The 18,523-nt window shown below is 32.1% G+C and overlaps 2 protein-coding genes across 2 annotated transcripts; both read right to left on the bottom strand.

Moving 5' to 3' along the window:
- Positions 1 to 2,974: 2,974 nt before the first annotated feature.
- Positions 2,975 to 4,227, bottom strand: PQBP1 (poly-glutamine tract binding protein 1). The gene has a single exon (XM_088262758.1). The coding sequence runs from the start codon at positions 4,131 to 4,133 to the stop codon at positions 3,249 to 3,251; it is 885 nt and encodes a 294-aa protein (XP_088118884.1). The 5' UTR covers positions 4,134 to 4,227; the 3' UTR covers positions 2,975 to 3,248.
- Positions 4,228 to 4,601: 374 nt separating this feature from the next.
- Cbs (Cystathionine beta-synthase) lies at positions 4,602 to 18,190 on the bottom strand. The gene is made up of 11 exons (XM_088262757.1): positions 18,114 to 18,190; positions 17,380 to 17,516; positions 15,557 to 15,663; positions 12,698 to 12,865; positions 11,560 to 11,741; positions 10,291 to 10,530; positions 7,437 to 7,569; positions 6,523 to 6,697; positions 5,891 to 6,025; positions 5,619 to 5,809; positions 4,602 to 5,524 (listed from the first exon to the last, which is right to left on the bottom strand). The coding sequence occupies exons 2-11, from the start codon at positions 17,505 to 17,507 to the stop codon at positions 5,436 to 5,438; spliced, it is 1,548 nt and encodes a 515-aa protein (XP_088118883.1). The 5' UTR covers positions 17,508 to 17,516; positions 18,114 to 18,190; the 3' UTR covers positions 4,602 to 5,435.
- Between the last annotated feature and the right edge of the window lie 333 nt (positions 18,191 to 18,523).

The following is an 18,523-nucleotide window of genomic DNA, read 5'->3' as shown; positions in this document are numbered from 1 at the left end:
TCAATAGCTGGAGTTAGACTGACAAGTAGCTTATATATCTTCATCATATTAATTCAAAACATAAGATTGTTGATCGCCTTTGGTATGGGAGGAAAGGGATATAAATATGATGTAAGTATTTATGAAAAAAAGTTTTGCGAAGCGCACAGTACCCACCATCTATACTAGGAACTTGAAGCCATTCACCGAGAACACGGCAAGAGATTTTCATTTTGATCAAGATATTCCTGATAACTCTAAAGCAATCAGTGTATCAGATGAAGAACTCATTTGGCACCAACACCGTTCTTATATAGCTAAACGCCTCGTCTATGACGTTATTCCGAGTGTTGTTTTGTCAAGAATTAAAATTTATACCATGACAAAACTAAGTAATCAGTACAAGGTTTTATGTGCAAACATGTGCTGATTACATATATCACCTGACATGACAATTTTCCCACTAATTAATTGTTACTATTTGTATATGTAATTATGCCCTCCTTTGTGTAGCAGTTAAATTCTAATTCTTGACAGCATTAACATCAAAAGTGGTGCATTTCTACAATAAAAATATAATGGCCATTGGGGCTGATGATTTTGTCTTTGTATAATTAAAGTCAAAATAACACTGATCCACAAGCTCCAGGAGCAATGTGACCAGAAAAAAGTTTTATATAAATAGTCAACCTTTCATAAATACCTTCTAAAATAGAAGCTTTGGGAGTCCATTTGTATTTTAATATAGATTGTCATGCATTTTCGAAGAAAATGATATAATAAATGACTTATTTTTCAGGGCAGAGTTGCGGGACCAGGTCACATTCTTGCTACCCTTGCTTTGAATGAACTAGATAAAGAAGTTCTGGCATGGACAAGTGTGCAAGACAAACCTCAAAGTGGTGCAAAATAAGCATGAAGCTAAATATTTGACCTCGGCAACTCTAGCAGAGTGGTATTAAAAGTAAACAATCAAGAAGGCTTGGTCTTTCCAAATCTTGTTGAGCTCAGATGATTATCTTCTATACTTAAATCGTTTTTAATAAGTTACTGAATTGAGAATTTTATGATTAACGAAAACTTTACAATATATACTTTTTAAACCATCCTATTTCCTTCTAGAAAAATCAGATACCGTCAAAGTCAACCTAATCACAGTACTTACATTTTACTTATAATTAAGTCTCCATAATTATTATTCAACAAGCTACCTCGAAGATAAACCTCCTTATCATTTATGTTCTAGTGTGGATTTTCATAGTTTGTTTGATCAGCCAAAAATAACCGTCTTTACTTTCAAAGTATCTTATTACTTGTTTATTTTTTGTTACATACACACCTCAACATTTATTGTTTAAAGAATATTTTGTAGGTGTGGAATACCAAAGCGTATTTTTTAAATTTTTCAATAAAATATTCCAGGATTTTAACTTTATAACTTTGTATTTTATTGCTTTAAAAAAATTAAATTTAATACCTTTAAAAAATTTATGCAATATAATCAATTTCCATATGGTAAGCCATTATCAAAAAGTAAAAAAAAAATACAGAAGAGATTTTCTAAAAATTTCAAGTGTCAAACTCACATTAAAGATTTCATTTTCCTAAGATAGATGTCATTATAATGTCAATAAATCTAGGTCATTGCTATTCAAAAAATATGATATACATACATACATTTAAATGTGTATATGAATAGTAGCAAATTATTCTAGCTTTTATATTAAAGTAGCCTGCTTTCCACTTCTAAAACAATTTTAGTCAAACTTCCGTATTACAAAATCTATAAATCACAGCAAAAAAATGTTATACGGAAAGTGTGTAATATTAAATACTTATTATAATATCCGCCTTAATTATATCTGTCCGCCTGCGTAGTGTAATGGTCAGCACGCTCGGCTACCGTTCTGGAGGTCCCGGGTTCGATTCCCAGGGGGGGGTCAAATAAATATAAGTGATTTTTTCACTGTAATATTTATTCAATATTACCCTGGACTGGTACCTGAAGCGGAAGGCTGATCACCTTTCCTTCATGTGTAAACGATCGAGATAACACTGCGTTTATATGAAGCAGTGCCCTATGCACCATTGGGGTGCGGATAAGGGTTTTATTATTATTATTATTATTATATTACTTTATAGAATAACATAATTAATATGTACATATTTGGAAGATATTGTGGGCAAAAAATGGAATTAACTTTAATTATAAATATGGGAGTCGAACACTTCAATATATTGTTGCAAACATTTTTAATTTGTTGCCAACGGAGGTTAGAGGTCAAAATAAAATATGGACCAAAGGCAAAATAAAGGAATGGGTCAAGAGTTAATTCTATGAAAATTGTAAAATTGTTTGTATTTAAAAAAAAATCTCTCTTTTTTGTGTGTATATTAGGTTAAAATGGATAAAAACAATAAAAAATGTAAGTAAAAAGAACTCCACCGACAAGACAAACAAGGTGGCTTGGTGGGTCTTTGCAAAAAAATATTTTAAATATGTTTATAATTGTCCTTTTAAATAAATATATACGATTTATGTAAATTAAAAAAATAATAATGTATAACTGGTTATAACATAAATTTCTTACGAGAAAATAGTTCTTTGGCTATTGCTATCATATTGGATCCAATTTTTTTTATATATGAAGTGACATCCTTAATTGTTCACTATAAAGAAGGCAAAATAAATTGATAAATAAAAATTCTATAAGTTCACCCGTATTTCATTATGGCCATGTTTTAAGTATTCCTTGATCAATACTGATCGGAAATAGTGCAGTTTGGTCAAAAGTAGAAAAAAACTAAAGTTCAAAAGCCAAACTGTCAAACTGACTGATACAGCAGGATTGGGAGATGTAAGTGAGAAGAATATTGAGAAGTTACTGCAGGTTTCTGTGGATACTTTATTTATTTAGTCCTTGTTTATACTCTTTTAATAAAATGCATTAATGGAGAAATGAACTGGTTGGGTACATAAATTAGAAAATAAAAATAAGTGATTCAATTATTTATTATGTGACAAATACATAGTAAGTTACAGATTCTTAGGACTATGCATTTTGTACAGATCCAATTGCTTTTCATTGGATGAACATGTGACAGAAGGACTTATTTCTTCTACCAAACTTCACAGCACTCAGGTCTGTGTAGCCAGTAAACCCCGGTAATCTGAGACATCTAATAAAATAAAATAAATATTTAAATATCCCAGATTATTCTCTTTATGTAACAAATAGTCCACTTTGATTCCCTGCAGTATTTATTAATCATTTTGGTAGTTCTGGGAAGGAGACACCTTTCTTCATCAGTGGGGGGGGTTTCTTGTTAGCCAGCAATATGGCACCCGGACTGGGGTACGGTCTCATCTGGTACAGCGGCCCTGAAGCAGTAGAGTCCACCCCGGTTTTAGCATCTCCGTGTTTCTCCAAACCGGCGGACCACTCTCCACGAGGAACGTCAGAATAAGCAGAAGGGTCCATGGGATCCAAGTCATTATCCTTAACCTTGGTTCGTTTGTCGTACTTTCGTTCATCCCTATTCCTCTCCCGGGCTTTGCGGTCTCGAAACCTCTCACGTTCTTCCTTCGCGTCAGGTTTCTTAAACTGCGGGACTTCTTGGTCCGACCCTTCGCTGCTGTTGTCACTTTCATCCCCTTCTTTCAAAAGCCGCTCTTCCCTAAAATGTGACGCGCTCTCAGAAAACGTAGCCTTGGGATGCGTCGGCGGCAACCAAGAAACAATGTTATTGTACAAATTCCAATAATAATGCTGCCCACACCCTTCATCGTAAACTTCCTGCCAACCGTTGGGTAAAGGATATTTCTCTAACAATTTTTCTTTCCGCCGTAAGTATTCTTCGTTAGGAACTGGTATGCCGTGACGCCACCGCTTAACGCAAAATAACGAGCATTCATGATAGATGTTATACTTGTTCGGACAACCTTTATGACCTTTCAACGGATCTACATTGACTCCATCTATACCTTCCCAAAAGTTGTTATTTCCATTCGAATCATCTCTGTGAGAGTCGTAATCTTCGGCGATGATTTCTTCATTTGTATGCTGTTCGGGTTCGGTTTCAGGTTTCTTTTCCCGGATATTTATAATTCCTCGTTTAGCTAACCGCGCTGCTAATGCAAGCGGTAGAGGCATTTTACTTATGTTGCACGAAATTACGCTCGAATTTGAATCAGAAATAAATATAACCTTATTGACAATTCTCTACATTTGACAGCATCTTTCCCATAGATAAAAACGATAAAAATTATGAAAAATTACTGACAAAAAAAAATTAAGTACCTACTTAAAATTGCGCCCTCTTTCAAAAGGAAATGTATCAACTGAGGGAAAAACATGATTTCAAATACAATAAATATCAATAGAATTTATTTCAATGAATTGAATTTACACATGAAATTGTCAGCGGCAATGACGGTCTACAGAAATTGATTCACATTAAAAATAAACCCATGGTTCTATTATTTTGCGTGTTCTTATCTCCTGAATTTATTTTTAATTATAACAAAAAGTACCTCTAGGGAACTGTTATTTATGTAGGCTGATTATACCTGACATGACGAATAAGTGTTTTTTTTTTTTTTTAAATGGAAACCAGATAAATAGAAAAAACACATGTTTTATTTATTTAATTTGACAGAAAATAATATTGGCAAATACTTAAATGTAAAAATTCATTTATTCGTATAAATATTTCAAAATATAAACATTTCAAATAAAACATGGAACATATCACTCACTCCTTTCAAGAACGTCATAAATCAAAAAACTTGATTTTTTAGGAGAACGATTTTAAAGTTTAAAAATATAATACAATGTATTAAAAATAAATATCAAGCCACTTATTAAACTTTTTACTGTGTAACAGATCTTTTGAGATGAAACCTGAAGGTTTTTTCTCCATTTGAAAAATATTTATTTTATTTAAAAAAAAAATTAAACCTTTACTTCAAAATGCAAAAACAACACTTTCTGCCCTAGAGCGGGTAAATATTAAGTTTAAAATATGACGCTTTTGCTGGGATATAGTACATTTTCTGGGCATTCCGAAAACATGCACAACTAAAAATTGACGAATTTTGATTTATGACATTCTTGAAAGGAGTGAGCGATATATAAAACATATGATATATTTTGAATAAAAAACACTGATATATTTCGATACAATATTTGTGTGTAAAAATGAATGATAAAAATAATATATATTATAAAAATCAAATGGAATGATGCACATCTTTAAAATGATCACAACATATGTAATTATGAGTAAGTAATGTTTTAGAGGTGTAAAATTAATATGTAAAAGTTTAAAATATGTTTTAATCATAATAGTGTCTGCAACAGTTCCAAACAACTACGCACACTACAAATGTCAAGGAAAAATGTCATGTTTTAATATCATATTGTACTTTATTGCATAAATAAATGAGGATCTATTCAATGACCATTTTTCACCGGAGCATCTGATGTAGAGATAAAGTCCAATAACTCTAAAGATGTCATCATACCAGAAAGAGTTTCCTTATCTGAAACGATACAAATCAAAACGAATATAGATAAATATTCAAATTGGCATATGGTAAACGGGTGAGTAAAAAAAAAGAAGAAGTTAGAACTTACCAGCTTTGGAAGACGTAATCACAATAAAAGGTTCCTTTTCCAGGATTCTGGATGCTTTTCCAAGACTCGTATTTTCATTTACTTTACGAAACTGTTTGAAAAGACCCTTTTCCACAGGATCACAGAGAGACAGTTTCTTTGCAACGATTCTACTCATCAAAAATGCCTGAGTTGCCATTCCCTTGATGCATCTGCAGAAATTCAAATATCAGACATTAAAATCAATTTAAACGCATTGAAAAACCAATCAAACCGCATCTAAATAATCTTACCCAGATTCATCAACAACGGGGATCTTGTCTAGTTTATTGTCTTTGAGTTTTTTAATGACATCCTTGCAAATCGCGGAAGGAAGAACTGAGCTTGGAGCTGGAAGTCCCAATGCTGTTACTTTAGTATTCCACCACCTTGAAAAAACAAACCATCTTCTTAACAGGAAAAGGTCTAATCAGAGTGGCAAATGCTTCTTTTTCCAGTCGAGCGTCAACCTAAATATGCAATGATATCTCTCAAGATATATTAATCGTCCTACACATACGAACGTACATGATAAGCGCAGTTTTTCTTCACCATTCTGCGCTAACCCGTATGAGAACGAGAAAATATATCTGTTTCAAAAATATTTCATGCGTACCGGATACACTGAAAATTTTTTGTCAGGTTTCATACCTGACAATATTTTGTGATGACAAACATTGTGATTTTTTTGCTTGTTTATAAAAAACATGCCTGAAAATAACCCGAAGGTAGGGTGCTTAAAGAAGTCTTAGTAGAGATGTCCAATTTGATGAGATGGGAATATAGAAGTCTTGCCATTTAGAGGGATTACGATCTCTCATCGTGAACAAGCTCAAAATATTTTACAGTATTTTTGTCCTAAAATAAGACTTGTGTAATAAATCACCAATGATCCTGAGGTTCGACTTCCTTGAGATCTCTGGCCTCCAGCCAGTTGTCAGATATGAATTTGGTCATGTAGTTCCTGACTCCATCGGGAAGAAGCACAACGCACTTCTGACCTTTCTTCAGGTCCTTAGCTGCGCGAAGAGCGACACTCATAGCACTCCCACTGCTACCACCTGAAATAACAAGCAAGAGTTTGAGAAAATTTGTAATCTTTCATAAATATAAATCAATCAAAAAACTTGAAGTATTTAAATTCTTCAGTTGTCGGCCTCCGTAGTGTAATGGTCAGCACGCTCGGCTACCGTTCTGGAGGTCCCGGGTTTGATTCCCAAGGGGGTAAAATAAATATAAGTGATTTATTCACTGTAATATTTATTCAATACTAACATGGACTGGTACCTGAAGCGGAGGCCTGATCACCTTTCCTTCATGTGTAAACGATCAAGATAATACTGCGTTTATATGACACAGTGCCCTATGCATCATTGGGATGCAGATAAGGGTTTTATTATTAATATTTATTCAATATTCCCCTAGACTGGTACCTGAAGCGGGGGGCTGATCACATTTCCTTCATGTGTTAACAACAATCAAGATATCACTGCGTTTTTTATATGATGCAGTGCCTTATGTATCATTGGGATGGGGGTAAGGGTTTGAAGAGAAGACATTCTTAGTTATACAAAACCGATATTGTATGGGATCAATGCGGTATCAACATAATATTGATTATATTACAAACGGTGATTGACCCTACACTCCAGATCTTTATATCCATGAGAGAAATATATTTAATTTTATACAGATGTCATAAGTGAAGAGACTTAGGGTGAAGGACAGTACTGACTGCTGTATGGGAAAGGAAATGGAAGAAGAACAGTAGAAAAGGAATATGAAATATATTTCACTTACCGCAGAGTAAGCCTTCCTCACGAATAATTCTTCTAGCCATTGGAAGTGATTGCAAGTCATTAGTTTTATACCATTTGTCTATAGTGGAACGGTCCAATATTGTAGGAATGAAATCATACCCGATGCCTTCCACCTAAAAATAATACAACAATTTACTCTGCAATTTGTGAATTCCCTCATATGCAGTATTTATTTATCCTAACCCTTTCCGGTCCCCCATAATTAAAAAAAGATCTAGGTAGACAGTTACATTCCAATTGGAAAAAAAACAATTGTCTTCTGCTCCACATACTGTTGTAATAGATAAGACAAAAATGTAAGCTTGGAATTTAAATAAATAATACTAATGATGAAAAAAATGTCGAATAACATCTGACATGGGACCTAAGAGCAAAAAATCAATGTCAAATGAGATTCGACATTGGACCAGTAAGGGTTAAACCTTTCAATGATGAGTTATGCCATAAAAAAAGTAAAGCAGCATTTTTAATTCCAATGTGTTTGACTGAATTTCACTACACGGTAGCTTGAAAAGTACTACTACTACTACCATCACGCCGTTTCACCGCAGGGGTAAGCAGAGAGGATAGAACGCCACACTCTTCTGTCCTGACATACACTCCCCGCTTCCTTCACATCCATACAACTAGTCCGATTATGCAGACTTTTGACACTAGCAGATTTTAGGTTCAGATTAAACTGATGGTTCCAAGTCTTTTTCGGCTGTCCTCGTTCTGTTCTCCCGCTCACATTCGCCACATATATGTTCTTAGTCATTCTCTCGTTACCCATTTGCTCCACATGTCCATACGTATTTTTAAAAAATGATTTAAAAAAATAAAATAAACATGGGTGGACTTTTAATATTAAAAATATCGTATTATTCAACGATCCACCATTATTTTTTAAATTGAGTAATTCTGATTAATTCAAATCTAAAATTTTGGTCAGTACAATGCATGTTTTCTTATCTTTGTTCATTTTATTATCATTATTTCTTTATAAACAATTTTTTATATTTATATATTATTTTTTATCAATAACACTATTCAGATAACCCTTTTTGAAATATGCTATGATGTAAAAAAAAAATTAGCTTACAGAGTTATATAATATATATCAGTAAACTTATCTCAGTAAATGTAACGGATGAAAGAGAAAATAAAGTAAATAAGATAAGAGAGCTTGAAAATTGTGTTTCTCAACCAATGTTTGCACAAATGATAAAATAATATTAATTAACCGGATCCACGCGGCTCGCATAACCGTTTGTGTTTTTACAAGACATGCCCCATACGCGGCTGACATAAGCGTTTGTGTTTTCACTTTGCTCCAAGTTTCGAACCTCAGTTCAACTTGGAGGGATTTTTTCATGGTGTGGAACTTTGGATAAAATAATACGTCAATCCTCGGCCTTATGACATCTGTTGAAATATCTGACTAATAATTTGTAACATCACAAGGATAAATAAAACAACAGATCCCTGATTTTTCTTGCGGTCGGTAATTAGTCCGCGCCATAATCATGCCCTATATCTGTCTCACTCTCGACGCTACGCATCGCCAGTGGGTAAGAGTGACACACGATGCGTGCTTTGATTTATTTATGTTACGATCTAATTTGTTTATATTACGATATATTTCAAGAATAATGTGACACACGTGTATTATAGAGTACCAAAAAGGCACAATGAATCCCATTGAACGTTTTTGTTTAGGAAAATAAATCGTTTCATAACTAAATACATGATAAAAGTAATAATTTAAAAAACGGCGAAATACAGCCTCTTAGGAACAAAGTTAACGCGTTTAAAAGGTTAATTATAATATCCATAATCCTTGACATACATACAATCAAGCATTCAATCTGATTTTACTATCATCTTAGACATATTTTTTACATTTGTTTTTAGTAATTTAAACCCTGGGCAATTTTGGCAAACAGATTTTTATTGTAAAAATATCAAAATAAAACAAATGGTACTGAAAGAGTTAAATTTAATGTGTAATATTTCTGTGAGCTTAAGTGGCTCATTAGTAGAAATAGGTATCAAATTGTGGTAGAGTGGGTTCGAACCGAGAAACTCTGACTCAAGAGTCCGTGATACCAACCACGGGACCACAACCCGACACAAAGTTCTTTTTGTAACTCTTTTTTGCACCCAATGGTGCATAGGGCACTGCATCATATAGACGCAGTGTTATTCAGATCGTTAAATACTACAAGCAAATGCGCTTGAAACACCAGTTTGGGTTAATATTAAATAAATCTTAGAGTGAGAAATTGGTAATATTATTTTGACCCTTCCAGGAATTGAACCCGGGCCCTTCAGCACGATAACCTTAAGCGCTAATCACCACACTATGACGGCAGACAAAATGTTGCTTGTAAAAAATAAAAGACCAATAAAGTAAATTTATGATAGTTTGGTGATGTGGAGCAAATGAAAAACGAAATATTAATATAAAGAGGACTTGATCTTGATCAAATTTTGAGGAGGAGGACTTGATCAAATCAATAAAAATTTTAAATCTGATCTTGTCAACGGTCTTCGTTACTCAGCGATGTGTCTAATAAAATAGTTACCTTATGTATTAATTTTAAATCAAACACAGATTTTTTGAGTCTACTAAGTTGTATTTTATTAACAAAAAAAACAAAAAATTGTGACAATTGTTTCGCCTTGTTAGGGCATTATCAAACGAATTTCTATTTGTAACAATTTTTTTATGTGTTTTTGTTAGTAAAATACAACTTAGTAGACTCAAAAAATCTGTGTTTGATTTTAAATTAATACATAAATCGAAATGGAGTTCTACAAATTAAACGCCAAATCAATTAATAAACAGTTACCTCATAGAAGGTGACGTCACTCTTATTCAGTGATTCGGGCTGAGCGAGAATGGAACCTTCAGGATCGACACCTACGACAACACAGGATGGACATATCTCCTTTATCTTCCTGCCGATTCCAGCTACGGTGCCTCCCGTCCCAGCAGTCAGAATCACCATGTCCAGATGTCCATCAAATGCATCGAGAATCTCTTGGGCTGTCCCATCGTAATGAGCCAAAGGGTTGCCAATATTACGATACTAAAAAAAAACATTTGGACAATAATAAATATTTTTTATTACACTGCAAATAGATAAAAACTCGAGGTGATTCTATAAAGAAAGAAGGAAGAGACAGACATACTAATTAATCTTACTAATTATGACAAAGAGAGAAGAAATATCGTAGTCATACAGGAGAAAGTGACCAAGTGCATTTATTACAAAAACGTGATCATTGACTATTTGATATCTTACTAGCTTAATATTGCCCTGGAAAAAATCCCAAAGGATTTTAAACTTGGAAGTATAATATATTGACATGTTAAAAATGACTAACCGCATTGATGTTTATTTTCTTGCCAAGCAAAAGTGACTTAAATGAACATTTTACGTTTTGTTAGTTGGTCACTTTCTCCTGTACGAATAGGATATGCTTGATGCATTTGAGTTATGGTGTTAGCGATATATACTCGGCATATCATAGAATAAAAAATAAATAAAAAATAAATAAAATAAAAAAAATAAAATAAAATAAATAAATAAATAAAATTCTTCAGGAATTTCATGTAAAAGAGAAGGTCTACAATTTTTTTTAAAACCCTTACCTGCACCTCAATGGTGCATAAGGCACTGCATCATATAAAAACAGTGTTATCTTGAACGTTAACACATGAAGGAAAGGTGATCAGCCCTCCACTTCAGGTACCAGTCCAGGGTAATATTGAATAAATATATGAGTGAAAAAATTACTTAAATTTATTTAACCCCCCCCTGGGAATCGAACCCGAGACCTCCAGAACGGTAGCCGAGCGTGCTGACCATTACACTAGGAGGTGAACATATAGGAAAAATAATAATTTCTTTGATGGAAATTTGGCTAGAAGAGGAGGGGATAATCTGAAGAAATTAATGATCACCGGGAGGGAATGTACAAGGATGGAAGACAAAAGTAGGAAGTCCATCAAGATGGACAATGCCCGGGAGCACAAGGTGTAGAAACAAAGAGTTCACCTTGAAGAAGCAGACAGAGGTATAACGACTAAGAAAGAGATTTAAAAGAACGTTTACCTGGTTTAAGACTATGGAATTGGGAATTTCTTGGTTCAATCGATGAGCTACGAGAAGAAGACCATCCGGAGAATCGAAAGCAGCTTCTGTTGGTGTTCTGATAATCTCCGCACCCAACGCACGAAGAGCATCCACCTTCTCATTGGACATCTTCTCTGGCATCACGATAATACACCTGTAACCTAATGCAGCCCATTAAATATATACTCAACATTCAAATAAAAAAGTTGCATATAATGTTTCCCATACAACATTCTAATGTTGATGAAATATTATTATTTACATGTTTTAATAACTTTACTAGCTAGTTATGATTAAAATAAAGAAGCAAACATAAAACATATCATTGTGTGTAAAGATCAAAGTGTCATTAGCTTCGAAAACGTATCAAATGATTTACGTAAAAAAAAAAACATATAGGCGGATTTTAAATCCATACTACATATCTAAAAATAGATATACACCATTTAAGGGGACTATTTTTGATATTTTTTAATCAATGTTTACAAATTGTTATTAAGATATTACAGAAAAATATTTCAACACACAAATAAGTTTTCTGAGAAGGAATATGGAATTCCATTAATTGATTTGGCCATTAATTTATTGCTATATTTATCCATTTTTATTTAAAATTTCACATGATAAATACCAGTGTTTCATGAAATCTATTATGACACAAGTTTCAATGCATTCTGCATAATTTTCAAACATGATACAGTGTTTGAAAATGATGCGAAATGCATCACTCTGCATTTATATAATATCACCCCGAACTAGTACCTTAAGTGCAAGGCTTGATCACCGTGCCTTTATGTAATTAACAATCAAGAAAGCACTGCATCAATTAACTGTAGTCGTCTATGCAGCACTGCGTGCAGACTAAGGTTGGAAGAAGACAGATATTGGTGTTACTGTTATGTACTAAAGTAATGGAATATGATTAGAAATTAATTGGTAGTACTTTAACTTTGGTTTAATATAAATAAGTATTACTAGGTAACTCTAAGTGAGTGTCTGATTTCTAGGAGAGACAAATCTAGAATGCGCTTGTCAAACTATGCGGGTATGCACACAATTGCGGCTATGTTGTTGCCATTAATGTGTCATCAACATACCCACATTTCTTTACAGTTACCTTTAACGGCACTAGCCATGGCAAGTCCAATCCCGGTGTTGCCAGAGGTAGGTTCAATGATGACAGATCCAGGTTTAAGAAGACCCGCAGCTTCTGCCTCTTCAATCATTCGATAACCAATTCGGTCTTTGACGGATCCCCCAGGATTCAGGAATTCACATTTTGCATCTAAAAATATTTACAATACAACTTGCTTGTTCGTATCTTAAAATGACGTTGTTTTTTATGATCATTATACTGTACATTTAATACATTCTGCATACATATATCTTAAAATGACGTTGTTTTTTTATGATCATTATACTGTACATTTAATACATTCTGCATACATATATCTTAAAATGACGTTGTTTTTTTATGATCATTATACTGTACATTTAATACATTCTGCATACATATATCTTAAAATGACGTTGTTTTTTTATGATCATTATACTGTACATTTAATACATTCTGCATACATATATCTTAAAATGACGTTGTTTTTTTATGATCATTATACTGTACATTTAATACATTCTGCATACATATATCTTAAAATGACGTTGTTTTTTTATGATCATTATACTGTACATTTAATACATTCTGCATACATATATCTTAAAATGACGTTGTTTTTTTATGATCATTATATTGTACATTTAATACATTCTGCATACATATATCTTAAAATGACGTTGTTTTTTTATGATCATTATACTGTACATTTAATACATTTTGCATACATATATCTTAAAATGACGTTGTTTTTTATGATCATTATACTGTACATTTAATACATTCTGCATACATATATCTTAAAATGACGTTGTTTTTTTATGATCATTATACTGTACATTTAATACATTCTGCATACATATATCTTAAAATGACGTTGTTTTTTTATGATCATTATACTGTACATTTAATACATTCTGCATACATATATCTTAAAATGACGTTGTTTTTTTATGATCATTATACTGTACATTTAATACATTCTGCATACATATATCTTAAAATGACGTTGTTTTTTATGATCATTATATGTACTGTACATTTAATACATTCTGCATACATATATCTTAAAATGACGTTGTTTTTTTATGATCATTATACTGTACATTTAATACATTCTGCATACATATATCTTAAAATGACGTTGTTTTTTATGATCATTATATGTACTGTACATTTAATACATTCTGCATACATATATCTTAAAATGACGTTGTTTTTTTATGATCATTATACTGTACATTTAATACATTCTGCATACATATATCTTAAAATGACGTTGTTTTTTTATGATCATTATACTGTACATTTAATACATTCTGCATACATATATCTTAAAATGACGTTGTTTTTTATGATCATTATATGTACTGTACATTTAATACATTCTGCATACATATATCTTAAAATGACGTTGTTTTTTTATGATCATTATACTGTACATTTAATACATTCTGCATACATATATCTTAAAATGACGTTGTTTTTTATGATCATTATATGTACTGTACATTTAATACATTCTGCATACATATATCTTAAAATGACGTTGTTTTTTTATGATCATTATACTGTACATTTAATACATTCTGCATACATATATCTTAAAATGACGTTGTTTTTTTATGATCATTATACTGTACATTTAATACATTCTGCATACATATATCTTAAAATGACGTTGTTTTTTTTTATGATCACTATACTGTACAATTAATACATTATGCCTGCATATATTATTATATGCAGAAAGATAAATCCAGTAAGTATTGGTAGAATGACCATAATTAAATCGGAGAAAAACAAAATATTGTATTCTGATTAATTTTGTTTCCAATGTGGCCTCTTTGAAAAGCTATAAAAAAACTTGACCTTAGATCTTACAAACAAAATAATTTACGGATGTAATACATATTATTATTTATTATATATTTTAAAGATATGAAAGACGTCATGAAACATTAAAATAACAACCTAATCATTAATACATTTTTGAATTATGATTTTGGATAGATCAGAATAAACATGATTTGCAGAGTGTTAAATCAAAAGCACGACAAATAATAAAAAGTAAAGATCCTCATAAATAATACCATGCTTTCACACAACAAATAAATTTGAAACATCACAAAAATAAAATTGGTTTTAATTAAATCACTGCCAAGAAAGGGCAATTCCAAAAACACTTAGATTATTTATTGATTTGGCATAAACTTTGTGGGATAACATGATGATTTAAATATAAAAATAAAATATAAGACCACTTTTTGAGTTTATTAATTTAAACTCTGGCCAATGTCTGTACACACCGGATTTTTCAGTTCTTTTAACACATTGCTCGTGATAATGAGGATAGCCTGGAACGACTGGTTGTCATCGGTAGCCTGGAGGGGAAGAGAGGGAGAAGAAGATCCTCGATGGACCGATCAAGTTAAGTCAGCAGCTAGCACCTCGGTGGTTGGAGAGTTACGTGCAGCGCAGTCAAGGGATACCTGGAGAAGAGTCATTGCTTCCACAAAGGTCACAACCCTCAGTAATGAGGAATAAGAAGAATTTACACACGACTGGTTTCAAGAATATGTATTGTTCTCGAAACTAGTCGCGTTTACATCAATAAACTCAAAAAGCGTTTTATTTTTTATTTAAATCCAAAAAAAACCATTGAAAGTCTACACGCATCTTTTATTGTTTTAATTGGTAAACTTATGGAATATCAGAATTCAGTTTGAAGAAAATAATATTTTGTAAAACAGATTGTAGATTTATTATGTATTAATGCCATTTTAACCACATTTTATGCCTGAATTATTAAGCATGTGATCCATTATATGAAAAAATCATCAAAACATGGTAGGTACTTACACATGTCACATTCAATTCCAGCAGATTGAGGTATACTGTTGAGTTTTACCATGGGAGAGTTTCCAATAGCATGAAGAATATTGGGCATTACTTTCGGTCGAGGTTCCCTACAAAATACAATAATAAATGCAAGATTAATTTTAAAGCATTAGTAACCTGAGCTACACCCAAAATGAATGCTTTGAAAATTATCTATTTCGACATCTTTTGTAAATTGAAACTGACTTCTCATTTTGATAATTGAATATGGTTGGCAAAGTATGAGCCAGAAATATATTTTTTTTAAATGTGATTTTTTTTAATGTTCTTATTTTGTATAAATGTAATTATTTATTGTTTCAAACCCTTATCCGCACTCCAATAGTGCATAGGGCACTGCATCATATTAACGCAGTGTTATCTTGGTCGTTAACACACGAAGGATGGGTGATTAGCCCTTCACTTCAGGTACCAGTCCAGGGTAATATAGAATAAATATTAGAGTGAAAAATTCACTTATATTTATTTGACACCCCTCTGGGAATCAAAACCGGGACCTCTAGTATGGTAGTCGAGCGCGCTGACCATTAGACTACGTAGGCGGACAATTTATTGTTTAGAGGTCTCTAATTACTTGTGGACCCTCAGCTCTTTTGATCTTTATTCCACCTTAGTATTCGCCACCCATTTCAAATAATTTTCTTATTATTTTAATTTATTACCTTTATGATTGACGGTATTCTAATATATTTTGGTTGAACCATAATTTACATCAATTAAAGAAATAATTTTTGACCCTAAATTATCAATAGCACGAAGCAGAATTCACATGAAATTGCATGCTATATAAGTTTCTTTAAAAAACCTGGCAACAACCATAAAAATTATTAGACAATATCAAAAAATGCAAGCATGAAAAAATTACATTTAAAAAATTACCATTTCTAAGCTTTAAATAATAATTTATATCAATCTTATTGTAATATATTTCTTATCTTATGACAAAATCAAGTGACCTTAGGTACATGTCTTTAAAGGGTCAGATAAAAAAAAACGAAGTTGTTCATATTTCTGACGATGATTGCGCCCGAAACGAAACTAGATAAAATAGGTTAATGACCCTTTTATATTCTTCTATTCTATTATTATACATTGTATGTAAAATTTAAATAAAAAATAATTCAATTATTGAGAAGAATCTCAATAATTTAGGAACTATACCAAAAAAAGTATTCTTAACTAAAAACATATTATATGTACAATAATAATTATACATGTTTATATGTTGGTGAGAACCAGTATCTTTAATCAATCAAATCAGAATATTATTTATGACTGCTATTATGACATGATAGGGCCAGGCCACTCATTTTCAAGTAAAATACACTAGAACAATTTAATATTCTATAGAAAAAATCCAACAGAATTAAAGATTATGAACAAAATGTTGGTTTATAAACATGGTGTTTCCTACTTCACCAAGATCTTGGTTAGATTACTAAGGAATACCTGGGACATCTTCAAAATAAGCACCAAAAAACAGTGATGGATAAAAACCTCAGAGACAGATAAATACAAGAAGAATATTTCTAGTTTCCTTAACCAATTAAATGTATGCGAAATGGAGTAAAGTGTCATTTTGTCGAAAAATATCAACTTTGCCATCAATTCTACGAATATTTCTACGTGAATAAACAAGTCTGTTTAAATTAGTTCCAAAATTGTAAAAATATAGAGCCAAAGAGGCGGTGACTTAATAGATGGTGTTGCCATCACAAAAGATAAAGATTTCAAATAAATAGAAACAAAAGCATATTTTAAAACTGCGTTAATTTGTTACTTACGTCGGTTTCTTGGTGTGGGGTGATAAAGATGGATCCATACCCAGTTTCCAGGTACATTTTGAGGGCTTGTCAGGACTTATATATGGTATATCGCGTTTGGTAGCGGGTTGGGAGTTATTTAGAGCCATTTCTTAAAGCTGAAAAAGCAAAAAGTAAATCAACTCCAGATATATTCAATTAACTACCTCATAAATAGTATTGACATCAACAACCAACATTCTAACAAAATCCATAATATTGTATGTATATATTTATTAAATTATTACTTAGGAAAGTGCTTCAATTCCATACATTTCAATAATATTATTATTCAGTACTTTTTTTCCCATATTTTTAATTTCCAGAGTATGCTTTAAATACTGTATATGGGAGGGGTGCTAAAAAATAGAGTAAACAGTTTTAATCTTTCCACGTTGATATAGCCTATGCATATTTTGCATGTATTTTAAATACATTTTTTTTGTTCTTGAGTAAATTAGTAAAAGTTTTATAAATATTGTTTAAATCATCGAAAAATCTTAAAATTACAAATACATTTACAATACCCATATTACTACGATAAATGTCGAGATTTTTTACGGCGTGATTTTGACAGTCCAATTTAAAAAATATTGCCTGATACGCGTGCTACACGGATAGCCGGAATTCGTAATATTTTTAAGTAGTAGCTCTTCATTTATGGATACTAATATAAACAATAGGTTTTGTAAAACATTGGTTTTAAAAAATCTTACCGGCAAATATGAAGGCGAGCGCGTGGACTCGTGAACACGACAGACGACAGGTGCGCGAAGCAATACAAATGAGAAATGAGAATATTACGACTGGAATCAGTCTTTATGTATGCGATAAAAATAAACGAGAGCACGACAGAGGCGTAGATATGAACAGATTCGAATAATATGGGACAGATCGGTTGAACAGCGATATCGCATGGCCGCTACCGACTTCCGTCGGGATCAAAGATTATATATACTTCGGATATATCAATATTGAATTGTACAATAACTATTGTAAATTGTTATGAATCAAATAAACCAAACTGATGATAAACGTCTGGAGTGATATGTTCAAGATAACCAACAAAAGCGGTTTCAATCCATCAGTTTTTTGTAACTAGTAGCGCGTAAACACATAATCATAT

Source organism: Brachycentrus maculatus, unplaced genomic scaffold (assembly GCF_059751285.1).
Source record: "Brachycentrus maculatus isolate JH-2025_06_01 unplaced genomic scaffold, ASM5975128v1 h1tg000188l, whole genome shotgun sequence".
Lineage (NCBI taxonomy): Eukaryota > Metazoa > Arthropoda > Insecta > Trichoptera > Brachycentridae > Brachycentrus > Brachycentrus maculatus.
The sequence above is the reverse complement of the archived record's forward strand: the minus strand, read 5'-3'. Positions and strand labels throughout refer to the sequence as shown.

What these genes read in the sequence shown, in the direction of transcription:
- Cbs (XM_088262757.1), bottom strand. Translation starts at nt 17,507, where the DNA reads ATGGCTCTAAATAACTCCCAACCCGCTACCAAACGCGATATACCATAT. An exon ending in TGGAATTGAATGTGACATGT is followed by an intron (nt 12,866 to 15,556) that starts GTAAGTACCTAC and finishes AAATATTTTTAG; the next exon opens with ATGCAAAATGTGAATTCCTG. An exon ending in GTGACGTCACCTTCTATGAG is followed by an intron (nt 7,570 to 10,290) that starts GTAACTGTTTAT and finishes TATTATTTTTAG; the next exon opens with GTGGAAGGCATCGGGTATGA.
- PQBP1 (XM_088262758.1), bottom strand. Translation starts at nt 4,133, where the DNA reads ATGCCTCTACCGCTTGCATTAGCAGCGCGGTTAGCTAAACGAGGAATT.